At 45.1% G+C, this 20,698-nt stretch overlaps 1 protein-coding gene across 1 annotated transcript in view; it reads left to right on the top strand.

Annotated features, from left to right (window-relative positions):
- LOC8043871 (dopamine D2-like receptor) overlaps positions 1 to 20,698 on the top strand; it is a 1,482,298-nt gene that overhangs the window by 783,964 nt on the left and 677,636 nt on the right. Inside the window, exon 4 of the mRNA XM_042289826.1 lies at positions 8,973 to 10,771. Within this exon, the coding sequence (XP_042145760.1) occupies positions 10,340 to 10,771 (432 nt within the window). The 5' untranslated portion in view covers positions 8,973 to 10,339. The remainder of the gene's footprint in view (positions 1 to 8,972; positions 10,772 to 20,698) is intronic.

Below are 20,698 nucleotides of genomic sequence, written 5' to 3'. Positions count from 1 at the left end.
TCTCACCTTGGATTTGGGACGTAAAAATTAATTAAATGTAGAGGTATACTACTTCGCTATCGAAGATTACATCGATTTCCACGTCTAGTGCAAACTGAACACCCTGCACAGTTACGCTCAAGCATGGTGCCCCTGTCCTTGCCCAGCATTCCATACAACTTGCAATATGATTAATGATTTGCTCGGTTGGCGACAAGCGTCCAGTGATACTCTCAGCGACTCTAAGGTAATTCTAAAACTCTGTCGCTTCGCATATAAAAGGCAGGGTAGTTCAAAAAGAGAGCGCAAACGTTTGCCGATCATTTTATATTAAAGAGCAAACAGCTCGTTAGTGGACGTCAGGCGGCCTAGACTTGAGAGTGAAACCAACTTGACGGACAAAGAGCGTTTCCAATTTAATGGTGGACGCCTCCTGTGGCGATTGGTCACAGATGCGGTGATCGGCGTTGTCGCGTGGCAAGGAGGAAAGCAGACGTTACGACGGAGGCGTTTGCAGACGATCAACGCTTTCATCACCTCCTCGCAGCCCGTATTGCAAACGCGGCACGTAAACCACGTGATTCCGATCGAGCAGTAGGAAGCACTTTAAAATCTAGGCCCATTAGTAAACGTTACTGTGGATTGTATCAAGGCCGGAAGACAAGCACGATTCTTTTACACGAAAATGAAAGGATATCAGACTTATTTGAATTAAATCTTGTCTTCGACTTAAAGTATAATAATTTTTTTAATATTATATGCAACCTAAGAAATAAATTTTAATTATTATTATTAGATGTCCTTATTAACATTAGAGCCAAAATTTTCGACGCGCCAAATTACTGAAAACAAACTAGAAATCGTCATTCACTGTACATTTGATCATATCGTGAAGTACAATATCATTATGATTTTCTTCATATTTTAGGTCCTGGAGGAAATGACATTACTGACGTGCAAATAGCGCTCCTAATTATTTCGATGGCGGACGTCGCAATAGTCACTTGCCAAACCAAGACCACCCACAATAATCGAAACCTGTGAGCATCGTGCTCTACCTGCGCGTAACGCTCTAACATTCGGACAGCGCCAAATAAACAATGAGGACCGAGCTTAAGGTCGAGCATTCTTCGACAACTGGACACAAAGCCCCGCCGAACGCTGCGGAGCACTCGCGCTCAATCTGTGTCTGTGCTCGATCTCTCTCTCTGATGGCGTCGAAATGCTAGCGCGTTGTCGTTGACTAATCTAGTGGAGCCGGCCAAACAGCAAACACCATGCTCTATGTCAGTAAGGATGTTAAGCAAAGCGTTACCGCTATCCCATTACCGTTACCTCCGTGCAATAACCGGGTCAGGAACGCACCTGGAAGACACTTTTGGCTAACCGTCACATGATGTTTCTTTCTCGCTGCGCATTAGCTTATACAATGAGTAAGTATATATAAGAAAAAAACATGTATTTATTCTACGAAGAGAGGATAATATGAGCCTTAAACAAATTTAAAAAAAAAATCAACACTTTTTTTTTAGGGCGTTGTTTGTTTGCTTTTGGACTCGGAGGTCGCAGAAACGGGATGATGGACAATGGGTGACTCCATACCTGGTAACTGCGTAACACACACACCGAAGGGGTAATATCTAAATTCCATAAGGCAAATTAAGTGAACTACGTATTAGCAGACGACCCGGCGAAGTCTCCCAAGGAACACCAGAGCCCGGATAAAATACGTTGAGAAACTGAAAGAGAGGAGGAGAGGAGGGGACGCGGGAACGTCCGAGCGCCAAGCTCTGATTGGAAAGATTAGTTGGTAGTCGCAAAAGCTATCTGCCTTTGCTTCTCTAGCCACTGTCTTCCTTAATCAGGGCTAACAAGAGGGCCGTATTCTCTTCGCAAATGTTTCGCTTTCGAATGCCGGACTCCGGCATTCAGCATTCGAACGCGCCTGAACAACAGGTAAAGACAACGGCAGCAGACCTTTGCGTCTACCAACTAATCCTTCTAATCAGAGCTCGGCAATCTATTTGGAATCTGATTATAGTAACTGATTGAAGTGCGCTCTTATCTGCTACTCTCTCTCAGTTTATCGTAGTCTAATACTTGTGCCACATGGGCAACTGGAATGCCATTTACAACGAATGGCATTTGAGCGGACGGCCAATCAGCGCGCGACACTCCGGGTGTGGTGCCTGCGAGCTGATTCGGCGATCACACAAATGTCATTCGTTGTAAATGGCATTCGAGTTGCCCATGTGGCACTGGTATAATACCCTTGTCAGACGGGCACGTAAAATGGCTTTTAAAGGGGAGGTGGAACGTTATCCAACTGGAATGCTTTTAACTTTACACGAGCTTGCTGGCACTAGTGGGACTCAAGGTTACTCGCACGCAACGCCACTGGCGAAGAAACTCCTTTGTTGCGGTGTACTTTCAGAGACAAATACGACCATTTTCATTCAATCTCCCCTTTGCAATATTTTCTGACGTTTGGTGACGTAAAGTGGGGATCACAGTACACCCATGTGACGATATTTGAATGCTGTTCATAGATTGGACCAGAGCATGGCGTGGGCACTCGATTTGGGCTCGTGATAATTACTTGCTCGAGAAGCATTCGGGTAGTAGCCCGTGTCCAATCGCTGCAACGAAGACAATAGCCGAGCCATAACAATGTCTTGAACTCAGCGCGTGTCCGGTGCTTTGCCAACCCCAGGGCGTGGCTATGATCTACATGGGCGGCATATAATCGGCTCCAGATCACGTGGCCGCTTGTTCTGGCTGCGAGTTGAGGGGGTGAATGCTGCTCGTTTTTCTTTAATTTCCTACTGGGACTTCTATTGCGTGGGGTGAAAAACGAACGCGTGTTTCATAGGTCATTACCGTCAGGGATGCGTTCTAAGCGGTATTTGCGCCAAGTACAAAAATTGTTGCATCGCCCCTTTAAGCGAAATGACATAGCAACTGGGCCACTCCGCGTGCTTAATACGCCACACTGCGCGTGGACGCGCCACGTGCAGAACTGGGATCACGAGCTGATTCGCCGAGCGGTGAATAACATTGGATCAAAATGACATTTACTTTCCCGTCTGACAGGGGTATAACCCGGCTAGCGAGAATGTCGCGGTCAAGAAAGCAACTAAGAAGGAAGTCCCACTTCTTAGAATTGATGCTAAAGTTTCAGCACTACGCAAGCACTTTTTTTAATTAAACACACCAGTGAAGCAGTTTAAATCTTCATAAAATTAACGGCAAGATTCCACGAAGCACGGTAGAAGGAACAACGCACTCTCGGACACATCGATACAATGAAAAGGAAATTACGATGCTGTACGCAGATAGAAGCAAAACCAAAGGTTAAAATTATCTTTGAATAATGACAACGTTGTTACGCAGTCTTCTTATTTCCATCAAATCTCTATTAGCGCGGGGCATTCGTAAGGGGTATTGATGTCACGTTACATCTGCTTTTATAAGGTGCAACTAGGTCATCCCTCTTTGATGGCTATGTTAATATTACAACAAAAGGAATACAAGCCGAAACAACCACATTTCAAGACAATGCCGGGGGCTAAATAGCCGTCTTTTGCAACTCTTTATTTTGTTTGTAAATATCCGTTCTTAATGCTATCCATCTCGGAATATATTGTTGCAGATGCACTCTACATTTAGTATAAGAAATTATTAAATCTCCTCGAGAAATCGATTTGAGCAGGGTTGATATTGCAATGCGTTAGGAAATGACGTACGTAGCGCGCACTGCGGCATATCATTCGGCAAATAAATAGGCTGCTGCAACACAACGTTGCAATAATACTTTCATCACGTTGATTTGTTGCCGATATAGAACAAAAGCGCGACTTGACAAAATCGTACCGTACTAGACGCGCTCATTACAAGCGCTCCATCAACACATAAAATAACTGGGTACTTTAACGCAAGCCACAGAGAAATATTATACTGCCTTGAAGCACCCTTATTTCGTAAAAGACGGATGCTTAAAGGGGCGGTGCAGCGATATTCAATTCGAATGATTTTCACTTTACACGAGCTTACTGGCACTAGTGGGACTCAAGAATACTCGCACGCAACGCCACTGCCCAAGAAACTCATCAGTTGTGGTGTCATTTCCAGGACAAAAGCGATCATTTTCATTCAATCTTTTCTTTGCAAGATTTGATGACGTAACGTGGGAATCGCAGCAAACCCCAATGACGATATTTGAATGCTGGGGTGCTATGTTGCGCTTTCTGGACTCCCAGGAGACTAGGCAGAAGCAAGTGACGTCAACGACACAGAAACGCAGATTGAGTGTTGTTTCGTTTTCTTCTGTCAACATCCAATCTGCGTTTGCTGTGTTGTTGGCGTCACTTCCTTCTCCCTAGTCTCCTGGGAGTCCAAAAAGCGCAACATCGCACCCCTGTTCATAAAAATGGGACCCGAGCATTGCGTGGGCACTCGATTTGGGCTCGTGATAATTACTAGCTCGAGAAGCATTCGGGTAGTGGCCCGTGTCCAATCGCTGCAAAGACGACAATAGCCGTACCATACCAATGTCTGGAACTCAGCGCGTGTCCAGTGCTTTGCCAACCCCAGCGCGTGGCTATGATCAACACTCGCGGCATATATACTCCGTTTCACCTTATGTTGTACCGCAGACAAGGCTAGAAGCGCGAGCTCATAGCGTTGGGAGCTACTCTTAACGCACGAGAGCTTGTGCCGCCGAGATGTGCTCTGAGCAAGGAGCTCGCGCTTGTAGCCTTTCCTGCGGTACATTATAAGGTGAAACAGAGTATAATAGGCTCCAGATCACGTGAACGCTTCTTCTGGCTACGAGTTGAGGGGGTGAACGCTGCTTGTTTTCTTTAATTTTTTTTCTTGGATTTCTATTGTGTGGGGTGAAAAACGAACGCGTGCTTCATAGTGTCACGGGTGGTGACCAAAAAACAATAAATAAACAGGAAGATATAAACGTTTAATGTGGCGAACTTGTGCCAAAAATAAAAGGGTACAAAAGATAATAACAGAGCGTCGCGGGCGTCGAAGTCGGCGTAGCAGCAGAGTCGAACGCTGGGGCGAAAACTGACTCCGCTCGCCTTGCGGAATCCCTTATGTACCCTCGTGGGTTTCTGGATCGTTCGGCGTAGAAGCTTCGGCGCGTAGAACGTTCTAACCTCGAATCAGCAAGACGGATCTCGAATTCACCAGAACATCACAGTACAGTGTCAACAAAAATGTGTAGCCGCGGCCAGGAATCGAACCCTGGCCTTATGCGTGGAAGGCAAGCGCGATAACCGTTAGGCCACGCGCGCGCTGCATACTTGGCCAGCTGCGCGCGCGGCAATACGTCATTAACGTCAGGGATCCGTTCTAAGCGGTATTTGCGCCAAGTACAAAAATCGCTGCATCGCCCCTTTAAAGACCCTTGGGTGTTGATCGTGTACGATATCACACCACCAAGACCGAGACATGAGCCTTTGCTCACGCACCTAAAGTGCCTCTATTTTTCTCCAATCGAATTTGACGTCTGATCACTTTTTTCATCACTAATATTCAAATATATTATTAGTCAGGGGTACCAAATTTCAATTAGAGTATTCTAGGAACCACAGCTTTTATTTTTATAAAGATTTTCTCGGTCGTGCCGTTCAACATACAAAACATTACCTGGAACGTTATTTGCAGCTTTGCATAGGGAGTATTCACTGGCAGCCATAGCTGTGTTCACAACTGCTGAGCGCGTGCTGATGGCGAGCTTCCACAGTTCTTTTGTAACGTGCATTCCGCACCATCAAGATTGCCGGTCTTAGCAGCCTATTAATGTGGGCTGGTTCAGGGCACGCGGGCTAGACATCACCCACAAATATGGCGCCCAGTGAATACTCCTTATAGGGGTGTTCCATTTCTATCAAGCACGCCGGCAACAGGAAGATTGGTACTGATGCACTGGGAAAATTATATATTTCGTCGAAGATCTGAGGAGCGGTGCGTATTGTAGGATTTTCAATACTAGGTTGCCTATGTTAAGAATACGTATGTCTGGATGTCGCTTCTGAGGGAGATCTAGGGTATCCAGCTCTTCCATGGCTTCAAAACATTTGGTGCCCGATGGAAGTTCCAAAACATGTTCTTCCTCACGAGCCCTGGCACCGCGGAAACATATTCATAGGTCAAGCTCGTAAACTTTAGTTAAGGATCTTCAGACGAGAAACGCAGCCGCTTTCGTGTATCACTAAACGCGCCGCTCACGAACAAGCGGGTTTCTTCGCTTTGTTCACGCCAGGTGCGGGCAATGGGCGTAGGTAAGAACCGGACTTTTGAGACGAGAAGCGTCCGCACGCGGGCCGTGCTGTACATGGCCTTGCTGTTGCGACATGACGTAAGGAGCGCACGTTGGTATTTACTATACTGTCACGAATGAAGGCGACGAGACGATGTATAATAAACTGAAAATAAAGGTTTAATGAGCGAAATTGTGCCAGAAACAAAAAAGGGAGAACAAACGTCGAGAAAGCAGCAGCGAGCAACGGTGCGTTGCGTCACAGCTGGCTATCGCGATAGTGAATCAGTGAATGAATCGGCAATACCATGTTCGGCTCCTTATTTACTAGACTCGGCTTCTCGAAGATTCGTCCTTGTATGATCGGCAATGAGTTAAGGCGAGACTCACTAGGCAAGGTTTCCGGTCTTCCTATCTTTTACGCTTGGTGTAAGAGTATACACGGATCTTCTAGATGAACGGAGAAGCGTTACTTATCGATCATGCACGCGTCGATATAGACCTATCCAGAAATGGGCTTCTGGCCGGTACCATTTCTAGTGTTGGTCCGTATGGCGCGTGTTTTCCTTGTTTTCTGAAGTGACCAACATGCGCGCGCTGTGGAAATCGAAGTCTATGGACTTGTAAACGTTGGAATAGTGCATAGTCGTATACATGTGTTTAGATTGCGCCAGAAGCTTCTTCCTACACCTGAATATTAAGTCTGCGTACTTGGTCTGCCGGATCGAGTGAAGTGAGTTCATATAGAAATCCCTCGAACCCTCCTGTCTTCGTCAGAAAGTGACACGAAAAGTTTCCATGCGACCCTGAAGGAATGGGACAAAAGACTGGTTCAAACACAGCAGCACAACATCAACACTATGAATAGCGTTGATGCAGCACTGACATAGCGCGAAATTGGCGCTGCAATAGCAACGTCAACTCTAGTTCTAACACTGGGTAATAGAGCTGTGGAAGCGCTATGCGTATATGTGGGAACAGGCTTCCTTTTTACACACACAGGAACAGCAAGTGTGTGAACACACTTCCTGAAGGTTGACACTAAATTAGCCCATGGCGAAAAAGAGGTAGTTTCTTTTAGAGCGCAGGCTCTTAGGCGCCCGTTTCCGTCTTGAGCGGCGTCGGCGCCGCCGTCGGCGTCGGCGTAACCGCACGGTGCAATGTGGTAAATTTCCCCGCTAAATTTAGCGGCAAAATTTCCCCGCTAAATCTTGCAGAAAAGTTTCCCCGCTAAATCCAGCGTAAAATTTTCCCGGTAGATCTAACGGGAAAATTTCCCCGCTAAATCTAGCAGACCAATTTCCCCGCTAAATTTAGCAGAAACATTTCCCTTTCAAATTTAGCGGAAACATTCTGCCGCTAAATTTAGCGAAATTTTTTTTCCTAAATGGGAGACGAGCTGGAGAGGAGGAGGGCATATCCTCCTCTCCGTACCTTCTCCTCCTCCTCCTCAAGAGCTGTGCTCTAATTCGGTGTTACAGCGAAATAACGGCTTTCATTTTTTCTTTTTTTTTTTAATGGGCAATGATCTTTGACTTTTGAAACCTTATAGCCGATTGAGCACCACAACCTGTCATTTGTTGTTTCGTTTGCTTTAGGCGAAAGTGGTCACTGCCTTAAATAAAGTATAATAATGTTGTTGTTGTTGTCTTTTTTTTGTTTATCTGCGTGTGAATCCCATAACATATGCGCTATAAAATGACTGACCGTACCCTTCCCATCAACGCAAGGCACTTTAACACCCGATCTCAACGACTTTTTTTTTCTCAGCACGACAAAAAATTAGCAACGATATAGTTTTGTTTTTTTTCCAGGAAAACACGTGATCAAGCAGATAGGAACAATCCCCATGATAAAATATGTTTTTTCTTTCTTCAGCTTCTTTTAAACACCCTTAAACGTCTTTTGCCGTATATCTATGCCGCAAAGTAAACAACTCTCTTGGTGGTCAAGTTCCATTAAACATATATACCTAGAAATATGTATGGCATAAAGTGATCTGCGGAATTCGTTATGGGATTCTGCCGTAACCGCGCTAAGTATGTGTTCACTGCAATGGTCAAGCGAAATCCCGTCATGCTCATTAGCTAAGCCAGCGAGCATACGGGGAATCACAGCGGCCAGTACTATAGGAACGTGACAAATGACGCGTAGTACTTTTTTCTACTCGCTTTGGGAGTTTTGATATCTGCTGTAACACTGAGCACGTAACACGCCATGCTCTGCCGTACGTCAGTGTCCTTGGGCACATGCTGTGATTGTCTGTCCAAATGCTACGCGGGAAAGTAACCGCGCGGGTCTTCAACTGGTTACCGCCTCTCACCCTCCCAGAATAGCTGTTTCCAACATATTGTCAGAGAAGGGACCATTCGTTTACATAGACCCTGTCAAGTTTAGTTTATTCCAAAGTACAGACCGATAGTGTTCGGCTGCCCAATTAACTATTCCTAATTGCCGGTAACGAATCGTTATGGAGTGCACTCACGCAAGTCAGGCAAGCTCGGTTAATAATGAGTGCTCCCCCTTATCTTTTAAGTTCTCCCCCCAATTTATACGCTCGCTCGCTTTTTATAGTTAACCCTCCTTCTTTTCCGTAAAAAATGCGGCGCACTCATGCACAGAATTCTTGCGAAACAAAGCAAGCAGCGTATTATCTTCCGGGTTCGTTCTCCGCCCGATTCTTTCTTTACAAGTGCTCCGCTTTCTCTCCTTGCAGGAAATTCATAAGCAAGGCGAGTTTCAAAGCCTGGGAGGGGAGGAAACAACCAGCCGACCGAAAGAGGGCACCGGCGGCGTTGGCAGCCGGAGCGAGTGACGACAGGCGCCACCACTACCAGCAGTGGCGGCAGCGGCGACGACACTGCGCCGAAAAGGAAGAGACGGGGCGACCTACGTTGCCGACCTTTGAACAGGCGGCCTTCGAAAACGAGGGCAGGCGGGGTCGCCTTCTCCACTCGAGCGCAATGGCGAAATAAGCGGGCAGCCAGCACCGACAAATCTCTCAAGTAACGAACCCCGAACCAGCCAGGGGAAGGGGAAGCGCAATTCGGACCCCGAACTTCCTCCCGACATTCTCTCTGCAGAAGTCCTTTTCTTTATTTATTTCTCCTCCCTCTCTCGCACTGCGTCTTCGAGGAACCCGGGAGCGGATGGGAAGAGCGATAGAAGGCTGCTACCAGCGGTCCTTGGCCTAACGATCCCATCGTGGCGTCGTTGCGTCGGATGCCGGCAGCGTTTTGGTCGACGCCTTCGCCGCGTCCTGTGTTTGTGGTCTATTTTTATGGAGGCTCCAAGACGCCGTTGTTGAATTCGCTCGACTGTTGAAAAGTTCTAGCGCCGGCCAATGACGTAGCACAGCCGCGCGCCTCGCAGTATATTTCTGATGGTGGTTGCGGGGGATTTCCTGTAGAGGTCGCTAACGCCGCACCGCTTTACCGGCACTACGGACAATTATCGCACGTATGTGGCTGCGCCCAGCCGGATTTGAACCGACGCTTACACCACGGCACCGCTCAGTCGTCAATATCTGATTCTCTTGTCGCGCGTGCGTCGAACTGCTTACGATAATTTCTTGGTAGCTGGCAGGTGTACGTGTACCGTGAGATCGGTCGATAATCGAACCGGAGCTGGGAACCTCGGAGAAGAATGAAAAAAAGAGGGATTAAATGCAGGATTACCACGTTGACGGTGGAGTGCGCATGATGTCAACTCAACGAGATTACCACCTTTGTTTGGGTCGTACGGTGAAGTCGCTGATTATACACACTTTTGTGTCGCACGTAAGTCTGTCGTCTCTTTAGGCTGGACTCACTGCGTATGCGAGAGTTGGCAAAGAAACAGAAATACGGGGGAGCTACAAACCAGAGATGCATCTAATTACTTCGAGGTTCGTATCGAACTCAAATCGTCTGCCAAGAACCGTGCCGTTCTGACGCGTATGAGGACTGCGCGCGTTCTAAGTCCAAATTACAAACCACTCCTCCCTTAAAAAATAAAAACAAAGTACGTGCCTCTGACATACGACAAGTAAGAAAGCGGGCGATAGGTGACGATTTCCCGGTGCCCACTGTGGCGACGTCAAACATGTCCTCAACGACAGTGAGTATGCTCAACGTGACAGCCGTCAACGAGAGCCTGGTGCTTGAAACTCCGCTGCTGAACTCGACGGTGCACAACACGACACCCAACTGGACCGTGGGCGACGGGTGTGTGTGGGACCCGAGGACGGGCCACAACTGCTCGTGGGCCGAACAGCGCGCGCTATCCAACGGCTCCACGGTGGACGTGCTGGGCGGACTCCTCTCGCCCGAGCACCCGCAGCCCGCCGAAAAGGTGTACTGGGCGCTGATGCTGGTCATCCTCCCGTTCCTGGCCGTCTTCGGCAACATACTTATCATCCTGAGCGTGTACAAAGAGAGAAGCTTGCAAACCGCCACGAACTACTTCATCGTGAGTCTGGCCTTCGCCGATCTCCTGGTGGCCGCGGCGGTGATGCCCTTCGCCGTCTACGTTTTGGTGAGTGCGAGCATCATCGCCCGGGGGTCCTGGGGGTGCCCGCTTTTTTCGTTTGTTCTTGGGATTGCGACTGCGTTTTGCGAATGGGGAAAGTTAAAGTAGAAAGGTAATGACGGAAGCAGAACGCGGCAAATCGTGAGCGCTGCTATTGGTTGTGCCGAGGGATAGAACGAAGAAAAAAAAAGCGACGGAAAAGCAGAGAAAGAAAGCAGGCAATATCATGGGCCTGTTCGTTTTGCTGCATGCGACAAGTTGAAGTTGTTAGAGTGATAGTCAACTTTTCTTTTTTAACGCGGAATGTCAGTGTTTTTTTTTAAGTTTTTTTTTTTTGCGAAGTAAATTACAAAGGACTTTGATATAAGCCTTGCAGGTGATGTATTGCTGCTGATTTTGGCATATTAAGGCGTCGCCGGCAATAGGGGACCATCGAGACCACACACTGGGACGGCCGATGTCCGCAACGCCGTTGTAACGAGGCTACAAAAATGCATGATAAGATGGCGGACATCTACTAGATTATTACATTAGCTCTTTACCTCTAGATTAGTGTACTCTAGATTAGTGTATTAACTCTATGCGTAGAGACACCGAATAAACCACGCTTTTAAGTAACTACACTTCAGCCATCTTGGTGCTCAAAATCAGGACTTTCAGTTCCCCGAAGCCTTATCTGAAATTGCAAGAAACGGTTTTCCGTCCAGCACAAGCGTTCAAACACTCCGTGACAAAGTAAAATAGCAAAACAACGCTCCATTAGAGTGATTTCAATACACACCCCCTAAGGGGGGTACAACCCCCCCCCCTTCTTTTTTTGAAGGCACCCCCTTAATTCGCAACGACTCCTCTATTCTCAATGCCCCCCTACCCCCCCCCCCCTAAATATTTACACCCCCCCCCCCTTCCTAATTTTAGTTTCTGGGGGAACCGCTGTCATTAGTTTCTTAACACCTTATCTAGAACTCATGAAGTCACATTCTTCATTTATAACTATTCGCACATTCGCCTCCTTTTTGCCAAGCACCAAAATTTTGCGGCGCCCATGAGGTAATCTGAGAACGAAGCGCCAATATTTCGTGGCTTTAGAGAACGCTGTGCTGCATCGCAAAGTATGCTGAGAACGGATTTATTCACATAGTGCCACATAATGTAAGCATTTGGAAGTGAAACTGCATTGAACGCCAGCATCTACGCTTGGCCGAGCTTGATACATTCACCCTTAGGAGAGCGCCAACAATATTAAGGAGTGAGCAGCTCGCCTTAGGGTGAAGGACGATACAATATTCACGGTTACTCCTGGCTGCTTCCTCGGGCACTTTTCGTGGCCTGCCCCAGCGCTGATGACACGTTGTGACTACAGTATGCATATCTTATGCACTGCACATTGGTGCGAACTATTTATCTTGCAAATATTCACCGTTCACGCATTGAACGTGGTATGACGGAGAATTCGGGCAAAATCTGTGTCGATTAGAAGTTTCCAAGATTTGTTTTAGAGTGTTACATTCTTCAGGATGCTCCTTCACATCATCGGGACATCATTTAATTTGTGCCAGAACTAATACGACGCGGGGAATTTTAAAAACGAGGATACTGTATAAAAACGATTGCCAAAGTAATTGCCCATGGATGGGTGAAGTGAAAACACGCGATTGTTAGAAAGGAACAAGTTACACATTTTTATAGAATCTGCTGATTTATTGTTAGCTTCAAGAGATGGTTGTTTTCTAGTACCTCACGGTTATTCGCGGTATAGAAATAGACCGATAACTGGTTGTGTTTCTTTTACATTTTTAAATTTTTTTAAGATCTATTACCCCTTGACCGTTTTAGACGAGCCTAGCTCGTCAACGTAGAGCCGTCCCCAAACCGTTCAGGACGAGCATACCTTGTCTGCTTTCTCCGGTTCATGCATCGAACCGATTTGGACGAACCAGGCTCGCTCATGGATTAGTTTGCAGCTGTGCCAATAGATGGTAGCATCAGATTTTTTCTTTACTTTTTTCTTATTTAGTTTGTGGCTAGAAAATTTATTTTGAGGGCAACAGATGCATTTTGGAAGACGACAATTAAACAGTTCCTCGTCAAAAATTCCCAAAACCTAAAAAACGTGCAATGAGTTCATAATAATAAATATATGTTTTTATTATTGCTGATGGGAACCGAGGGACTTGGCGAGCCCAGTGTCGTCAAAATTAACATTTTGACTACAGAGTGTAGATGTGTAAATGCTACAAAGCAAATCTTGCTGAGATTCCTCACATGTTTGTCGATGTGAAGATCGTTTAAAGTGTCTGCGTTTTTCACCGACGAACTCTTTATCTTATTTTATGTCACAGTTTACGTTTCACCAGTTTCTTTATCTTTTTAGTCTTGTTCGGTCTTAATATTTTTATTTCAGACTTACCGAAACGTAAGAAGGAAGCCAACACCGACTACCTAAAACATCAATGCGAGCAAAAAAAATAAAAAAGGGGGGCCGAGCGAGCAGGCGTTGTCCTCGCCTTACCGGTGACCTTTCTTATCCCGCGCGTGACCGGCCAATTTCCGGACAGGACGCATCCCAGGACACTTTCCTTTTCCGTTCCCTCTACGTCTATTGTCGGGGTGCCTGGTTTTTCTTTTTTTCTTTTTTTCGCCTAGTCCGGATCCCTCGAAAATTGCGTACGTGAGCAGCTTTCCCAGCCCTGTCGACGCGTAGGCCTCAGTGCGGACCTGGTGTGCCCAGATTACTGAGTGATTCCAACTGCTCCGTCAGGGTCAGGCGACCAAGGGACGCGTTTAAAGTTCAAGTTGCGCGAAGGAGTCAGAATCTTTGATCGTTGGCAAGCGTCTCTCCGCCACTCCGCCCGCGCTTTACTCCTCGCACCGTGACAACGTAGCACTTACGACCAGTCTGTGCGGGAATGCATCCGCCATTAAATTGCAAACCTTGTCTATTGATACTTTATACCCATGCTGTAAAAAAACATCTCCAAGCTCCGTTTTAAAAACATGCTTTCGTGTAGGGCTTGTCAAATTATGAGGCGCTGGAGAAAGCCAGTCTCCTGAGTTAAGTCTTCATTTCAGACTCTTTTTGTTCGCGTTCCGCCCATTATAAAGCATGCGGAAAGTGTCTCAGCACGACCCTCGTTTCGCTGCGCCACAGTGTTCTTCCGCAGCATAGAGGCCGTCTCCTTCTATCGCCGTCGCCATGGCGACGAACGCCGATTTTCCGAACGCCCTCTGCTAGCCAAAGTTTAATAGTTTGTAATGATCAGCCGCAGACTGTCGCCGTGAAACGGCGTGAATGCAGGTCGGGGTGGGGAGTTAACACGCTCCCCAGCAATACACGTGCCGTCCGAGAAGGTCCTTCGGCGTTCGTTGCCATGATGACGGCGATGAAAGCAGACGGCGTTTTTGCTGCGGAAGAGCACTCGGCGCAGTGATACGAGGTGCGTGCTGAAGCGCTTTCCGGATGCTTTTCAATGGACGGAACGCGAGCAAAAAGAGTTCCAAAATAAGGACTTAACGAAAAAGGCTGGTTTTCTCCAGCGCCTCATACTTTGACGGGCCTTACACGAAAGGTGCGTTTTTTTTACCATCCCGCGCCCTTTTTTTGTTGTTGTTGTTCTTTTGTTTTTTTATTCGTAACTTGGGTCTAAATTATTAGACAGCGCTCTATGGTTTCAGTTGCTGCCTCTCTTAAATCGAGGTTCTCTATCCGGGCCGCTACGGTCAATGACTCTGCGTCGTTTACGACGGAAGCGTTCGCTCTTTACTGCGCTGGAACCACGACGACGACTCGCCATCGACGGGCTACGCGCGAGCGTGAAAGACGCGACCCGCCGCGCACGCGCACTGCTAAACTTCCTCGTAAACTAAAGAAAAAAGAAGTGGGAAGGCGCCGTTACGCTTACTGCCGCGCTCATAACGGTGCAGTGTCCCAAATATTCGTCGCAGAGTAGTATTATGCTTGCTTGGGGAAGTACGCGCCAGTTGGATAATAAAAAAAAGACTGCGGCCGAATCGCTGCCAACCAATGCCCAAACAAACAAAAAAAAAAAAGCAGTACGTTTTTGGAGACATGGTGTCCAAGGGGCGGCGATCCGGGATTTCGGATTTCCGGGGAGTAGTAGTCGTCCCGCTCATTAACTATCCTCATCCCGCATGTTTTTTACGCTGTACATATTGTGTATCGGCTTAAATTGTTGCGATAAACTCGTTTTATTGCGTCTGTTTACTTCCCCACTAAATATTACATTACGGCGTTACGTATGACATTACGCTCGTGGAACAACAAACGCTCAAATACAGCGCTAAATAGCACTTCAGACAAAAAACAAACACGTAGAAACATTATGCAGTGCCTCAAAATATGATAAGAACAAAACACAAAAAAAAAATGAATTTAAGCTTAACATATCAGACATTTTTTCATCATTCTTTGCTTTATATATTGAGCGAGCTCTTGCCTCCGGTTGCATAGTAAGACCCAACATACATAGTTTGGCTTTAGATAACTAATTAGGCCACGAAAATCGTTAAAAAATTACAAGCTCAGCACCAAATAAGTATCTGCACTCGTAGAGAATTTTATCCATAAACAATAATAACAGGCTATTGCTACCAAGTTCCCCACAAAACACTCACACCTCCATAAAATCCCGCCGTGAACTGTAGATCAACCGTCGATGTGTCGGCCAAAGTCTTATATCTTCTACGGGATGAGCAGAGGTCATGGCTTAGAATAAAAATCTAGATAATATACATCGTGATTTAAACCGCGATCTAAATGGTTCTTTAATAATAGCCTTATTTTCACTCAAATCGACGGGGGAAGGTTGGGGAAAATAAAGCCGAAAAATCTGCTTCACGAACTTCCTTCTCCCCAGGAATTTATGAAATGAGATATCACGAGGGTATTAAGCAAAGACACACACACGAAAGACATAATTATACAACAGATTTACGCACAAATGAATATATAAGGCACAATGAAACAACACAAATAATAACCATAAATGCTAAAAAAGTCAATATTTGCAATTTTTTATTAAGTCATATTCGCATAAAAAAAATAACCTCAAACATGGATTTGATGTTACTTCAAGTCGTATATTAATTTTTTTTTAAAGATTCAACGATTTTGAAAGTTTACGTTTTATCATTTGTTCTCCATAACTTGTTTTGCAGGAATGAATGTTCCACATACCGATAATGCCTGTGAGATGTGACCGTTTTTATGAATAAATATGCTGAGATATTTATATACAGGGCCCTGCAAACCCCTTCCCCCTCCCCTCCCCCCCTTCGTACTTTGCTCGGATGATTGAAATCACACTCCCTAGAATAATAATATTGAAATATAATTCAGCTTACCGTCTGTCAATCACTTGATCCTTTTCGCGTGCATTTATTTTGCACTAAAATCGAAAGAATAAAATCAAGATAAAATTGGACCAGGCAGAATATCATAAAATTAGAGAGATCAGCATCATTTGTAGATTCTACACTTTTTTGCTGTAGGACACCTCTGGCAGTAGGCCACGAGGTGTCCTACTGCCAGCCAAACAGATCGCGATATGAACAAAGAGAAAAACGGAAAAGTGCGCGCGTGCACACACACACGTGCACACGCAGTCTGGTAGGAAGACAGACACACTGACCGGACAATCAGAGACCTGCAGACTAAGTTATGTTTGATGACGCATCTGCTATACTTTGTTGCAACTTCAAGCCCGACCTACAAAAGGATTTTCGGTAAGGTAGGAAAATCTTCCTCGCCACCGTTCCTTTTTCCTCCTCTCATACTGATATATTTACGACGGGAGGACACATTTTGTTGCTGCATGTAGGGGCTGGATGAGCCGGTATAAGTTTCCGGCTGATCAAGCCCTAAGAGGCGTCCAGATACCAGTGGGAGACGTGGAAACGGGAAGGGTGGCGAGGTGGATTTTACCAGTCTGCGGTAAATTATTGAGCAAGTCGGTCTTTAATTCGGCAAAGAACAAAGCCTGCTGCTGTCTGTTTCCAATCAGAGTGACGGCGGCGAATGATGTGACAGCCTTTACATAGTAAACAGGGTTAAGAGTGTAACATAAGCAGTGGAAAAAGAGAGGTATCAATTGTGTGCGTCCCAGACGTCGCTTTTGTGCCCCTTGATGATTAGCCTGTCACTCAAAATGTCTTCAAAAGGGGACTTTTCTTTTTCTCCCGCCCATGGCTTCAATAGCACTGCTCGCAACCAGTGAAATAGAGTTTAGTCACATGAATCCCTCCGACGCGCTGACTGATTTTGCCATTTGCCAAATTACGGTTCTACGGAACATATTATAATATAGCCATTCTGTTTACATAAATTTGCCGCCTGTTCTAAGAGACCTTTCCACCGCCTTGCGCCATTTAAAACGACAAGAAAAAGTCATCGCCGGCAGGCGACTGGCAAAACTGTGCCCAAGTTCCGTGAAGGCGGCACTTCTACGTCGTTGAAAACTTCCTTTTGTTGCTTGCTACTTTTGGTGCGGCCTCGAATGCTCTCACTTTACCTGTAACAGGCTACAAAAGCAATCGCGGACACGAATAAAAAATAAAAAAAAACTTTGGATGGGAGCTTTCGAGAGATGAGATCAACAAAAAAATGGTCCCCAAGCTGTTTCCACCGAATTTCCACATACCTATGTTTACCCAAAAGTGGCTGGTGTTTTGGCTAGTTCATGCAAACAAACCGTGTTTACTAAGTAAAAAAAAAACAACAACAAAAAAAAAACAAGCTGCTTGTGTTTGAACACACCTACTCCCATGGTTTACATTAAGAATAAATGGTTCCTAATTAAACTTTGTTTTAGGACATCAGTATATTTAGCGCTAACATCTATTTCCAGACTGTTTTACGGATTCCGCGCATTAATGACCGAGGCTTCCACGCTAAAAAAGACATATATATATATACAGGGTGTTTCAGAGAACGCAGGCCAAATCGCTCCTGCGAAAACTACTCATCGCAACTAAAAAAGGCTTAAGGCTTTTTGATCGTGGGCCCGGAACCCATATAGGAATGTTATTAAAGTCGGGATTAAATAAGTTGTTGATTATTTTTGCGTAATTAACTTTTTAATATTGAGTTCAAGGGCATGGCTTAAATTAAAAAAATTGCTCAGCATCATCAAAAAACACTAAATCAACAAATTACACAACGATAGAAGACACGCGAAGCATTTTACGGCTTTCTGAAAAACAATACAAAATAGACGGGTTTTTAAGTTTCGGTTTGCTATCGGAGCGCATCTCAGCCCCTGCGGCATCGCGCCCCGTGGAGAGATAGTGCAACCAGCCTCTGCTGCGTCGCGCGATGGCGGCGCAGCAGGGGTGGCCGCCGATAATTTCGATATCGCATCATAACAGGGAACGCCGTGTCCCTTGTACGATGTATAGTAGTACGCGCAGCGGGACTGCGTCTAACCTAATCAGCGCGTGTAGCGAAAGCTCGCATGGCACACAAAAGCACGTACAACTCCCCCACGCTAATGCTGAGATAAGCCGTGCCGTCGTTTATTCGACACTACTGCTTGCTGCACATTATAGATGCTCCATGATTGCATTGCAGCTGCTCTAGTCCAATGGCCAGTCTGCAGGGAAGACAGACATTGGCGTTACATGTCAGCGCTCACCGATTCAGAATAAATATCAGGGTTAGTGTGCGCGCGTAAATGCTTTTTTTCTTCTCTTTATTTTTGTCATCGAGCACCAAAAAGTCGTCAAACGCGGAAGGGAACTGACAACGCCGAACGCGTTCTTGTTTTCAGTCTTAATTGTCCTTACTAAGTGGCGGCGCTTTATAGCAGGCCGTCACTGAGCCTCGCACGTTCCCGGGCACACTAAAATAAAATAATAATAATAATAATAATAACGCAAAAACAAAACGAGCCACGTTTTACGTTGTTTTTTTTTTCCTTTTTTTAATAACCCAGTTGCAAACAAAAAGAATATGAGACGTCCAATCATAAAACAGTCAACGTTGTTAGTACCCGGTTCTTTTTTTTTTCATTAAATTGGTATCTTCCTCCTGTCTTTTTTTATGTCTTTTTTTTTTTTTTTCTACGACGGTTTACTGAAATTTTGCTGGAGAAAAGTCAGTTTCTAAAGCGAATAAAAAAATAACAATTTCATTTCAAGCGAAAACGGCTTTTCGTGGTTGCGTGAGGATGAGCGGCAGCTTTTATCTTGAGATGGCCGCCACTTTTTTCTACAGTTTTTTTTCGGTTATGACTATACTTTCTTTTTTTCACTTATCCTTCCAGTTATTCCCATGTTATTTCGTTTTTTTTTTTTACTTTTTTTTTTTAGGTTGCGTTTGCAACTGAGCTTGAGAACGATATAAATTAAAGCAATCATTTCGAGAAACGAGTGTGGTTTATCAAAATAACTTTCGTCTTTTTTTTTTATGTAATTATATGAAACTTCCACCATTGAAGAACCGACTTAGGTGAAAATGAATGCTTCGTAATTAAACTTCATTTATTTTTTTACAAGAAGTTAGACTTATCGGTGATGCAATTATCTGACTGTAAAATAATCTATGGGGGAAAAGAGAAAAGTAATCCTCGAAAATGTCCAGATTGGGAGCGAGTTTGAATTTCACACCTGGCTGGAATCTTAACGCGATTTCGGGTTTTTTACCGCTGTCATCAAAACCAAAGCTATTGCGAAAAGAAAAAAAAGTTACCCGGAATTTTTTAGTTTTAGTAATTGGATTTGGAAAGTCCCGTGAAAGAGCGGATTTGTCGAATGCAGGAATAATTCGACGCGGTATATAACTGGCAAAGAGAGGGAATCTGCCCGTTATTGCTTGAAAAATATCTCGGAAAAAGGTTGGCAAACAACAAAGGATTTCGGTTGTTCAAAGAGCTGATCTTTCCAACAAAGCATTGGCTTTTTTTTTATTGATTGATTGATATTCATCAATATCTCGAAAATGATTTACATTTAAAATGTTTTCCAGACACGTCGTAAGATATAGTCATAAACGAAAGGTTAAAATTCGAACGGTGAAGTAATAATCATAGTTTGACAAAATGTTCATAAACGTTTCGTTACCTGCGTTATGTTTATGAATTTATCGTAAATTCGACTGGACGCATCGGTGTGCAATAACAACGTAGATATATCCATTCATAGTGCAGCCGGTAATGAAAAACGCAATGCCAACATCGTCGTGCCGTGGGTTACAAAACAAAAATCGCTTTCTATTCTACGTTTACGGACACGCTTAGCGCGGGGCTCAGTAGGCGGAGCAAGACACAAACAAAGTCGATAAAACAAAGCTCCTTCTCGGCTATGATATGTTAAAATCGCAACACTGCTATTGCAAGACGACTTCGGCGTGTTTTGTGCATTTCACTTAGAAAGGGTACTGGCGGGTATCAACATTCACCACTTTCGTTAGTGCCAGTCTTGTGCAGGCTACTCGAAAGAGGTAGTCGATCGCAATTTCAGTTAATCTCGGTTAAAATATTCAATAAAATTACTCGATTACATAAGAACAAAAGTGATTGACCGCTACTTGAAAGGGTAACCGTTTCGTTCCCGAATACAACCAATTTTCAAAACGAGAGGTTCTTCTGCCGGCTTGAAAACGATCGGCTTTTCGTGCTGTTCGTTATTGCATTAGAATCGCAGGATCGTAAACTACTTATCTTCTTAATCGATCAATTTTGGCAAACCTTCCTCCCGCAGGAACGTTGGTCGGAAGATTTCTCGGTAGGAAACGTTTTCGATGTGCTCTATTAAGAAGCGAAGGGAAAATAGTAACGGTTCCAACTAACCTTAGTACTTCCAACAGTAAGCAAATTACTCTCGCACTATTTTAGTGATACAGCGCCGATACAGCAATGCCGCAGTGGTAAGTCACATTCAAGTCAGCGCTTCATTAGCGCTGTGTCCTAGTGTTGA

Source organism: Ixodes scapularis, unplaced genomic scaffold (genome assembly GCF_016920785.2).
Source record: "Ixodes scapularis isolate PalLabHiFi unplaced genomic scaffold, ASM1692078v2 PGA_scaffold0__279_contigs__length_252992795, whole genome shotgun sequence".
NCBI lineage: Eukaryota > Metazoa > Arthropoda > Arachnida > Ixodida > Ixodidae > Ixodes > Ixodes scapularis.
This window is presented reverse-complemented; position numbering and strand designations above follow the sequence as displayed.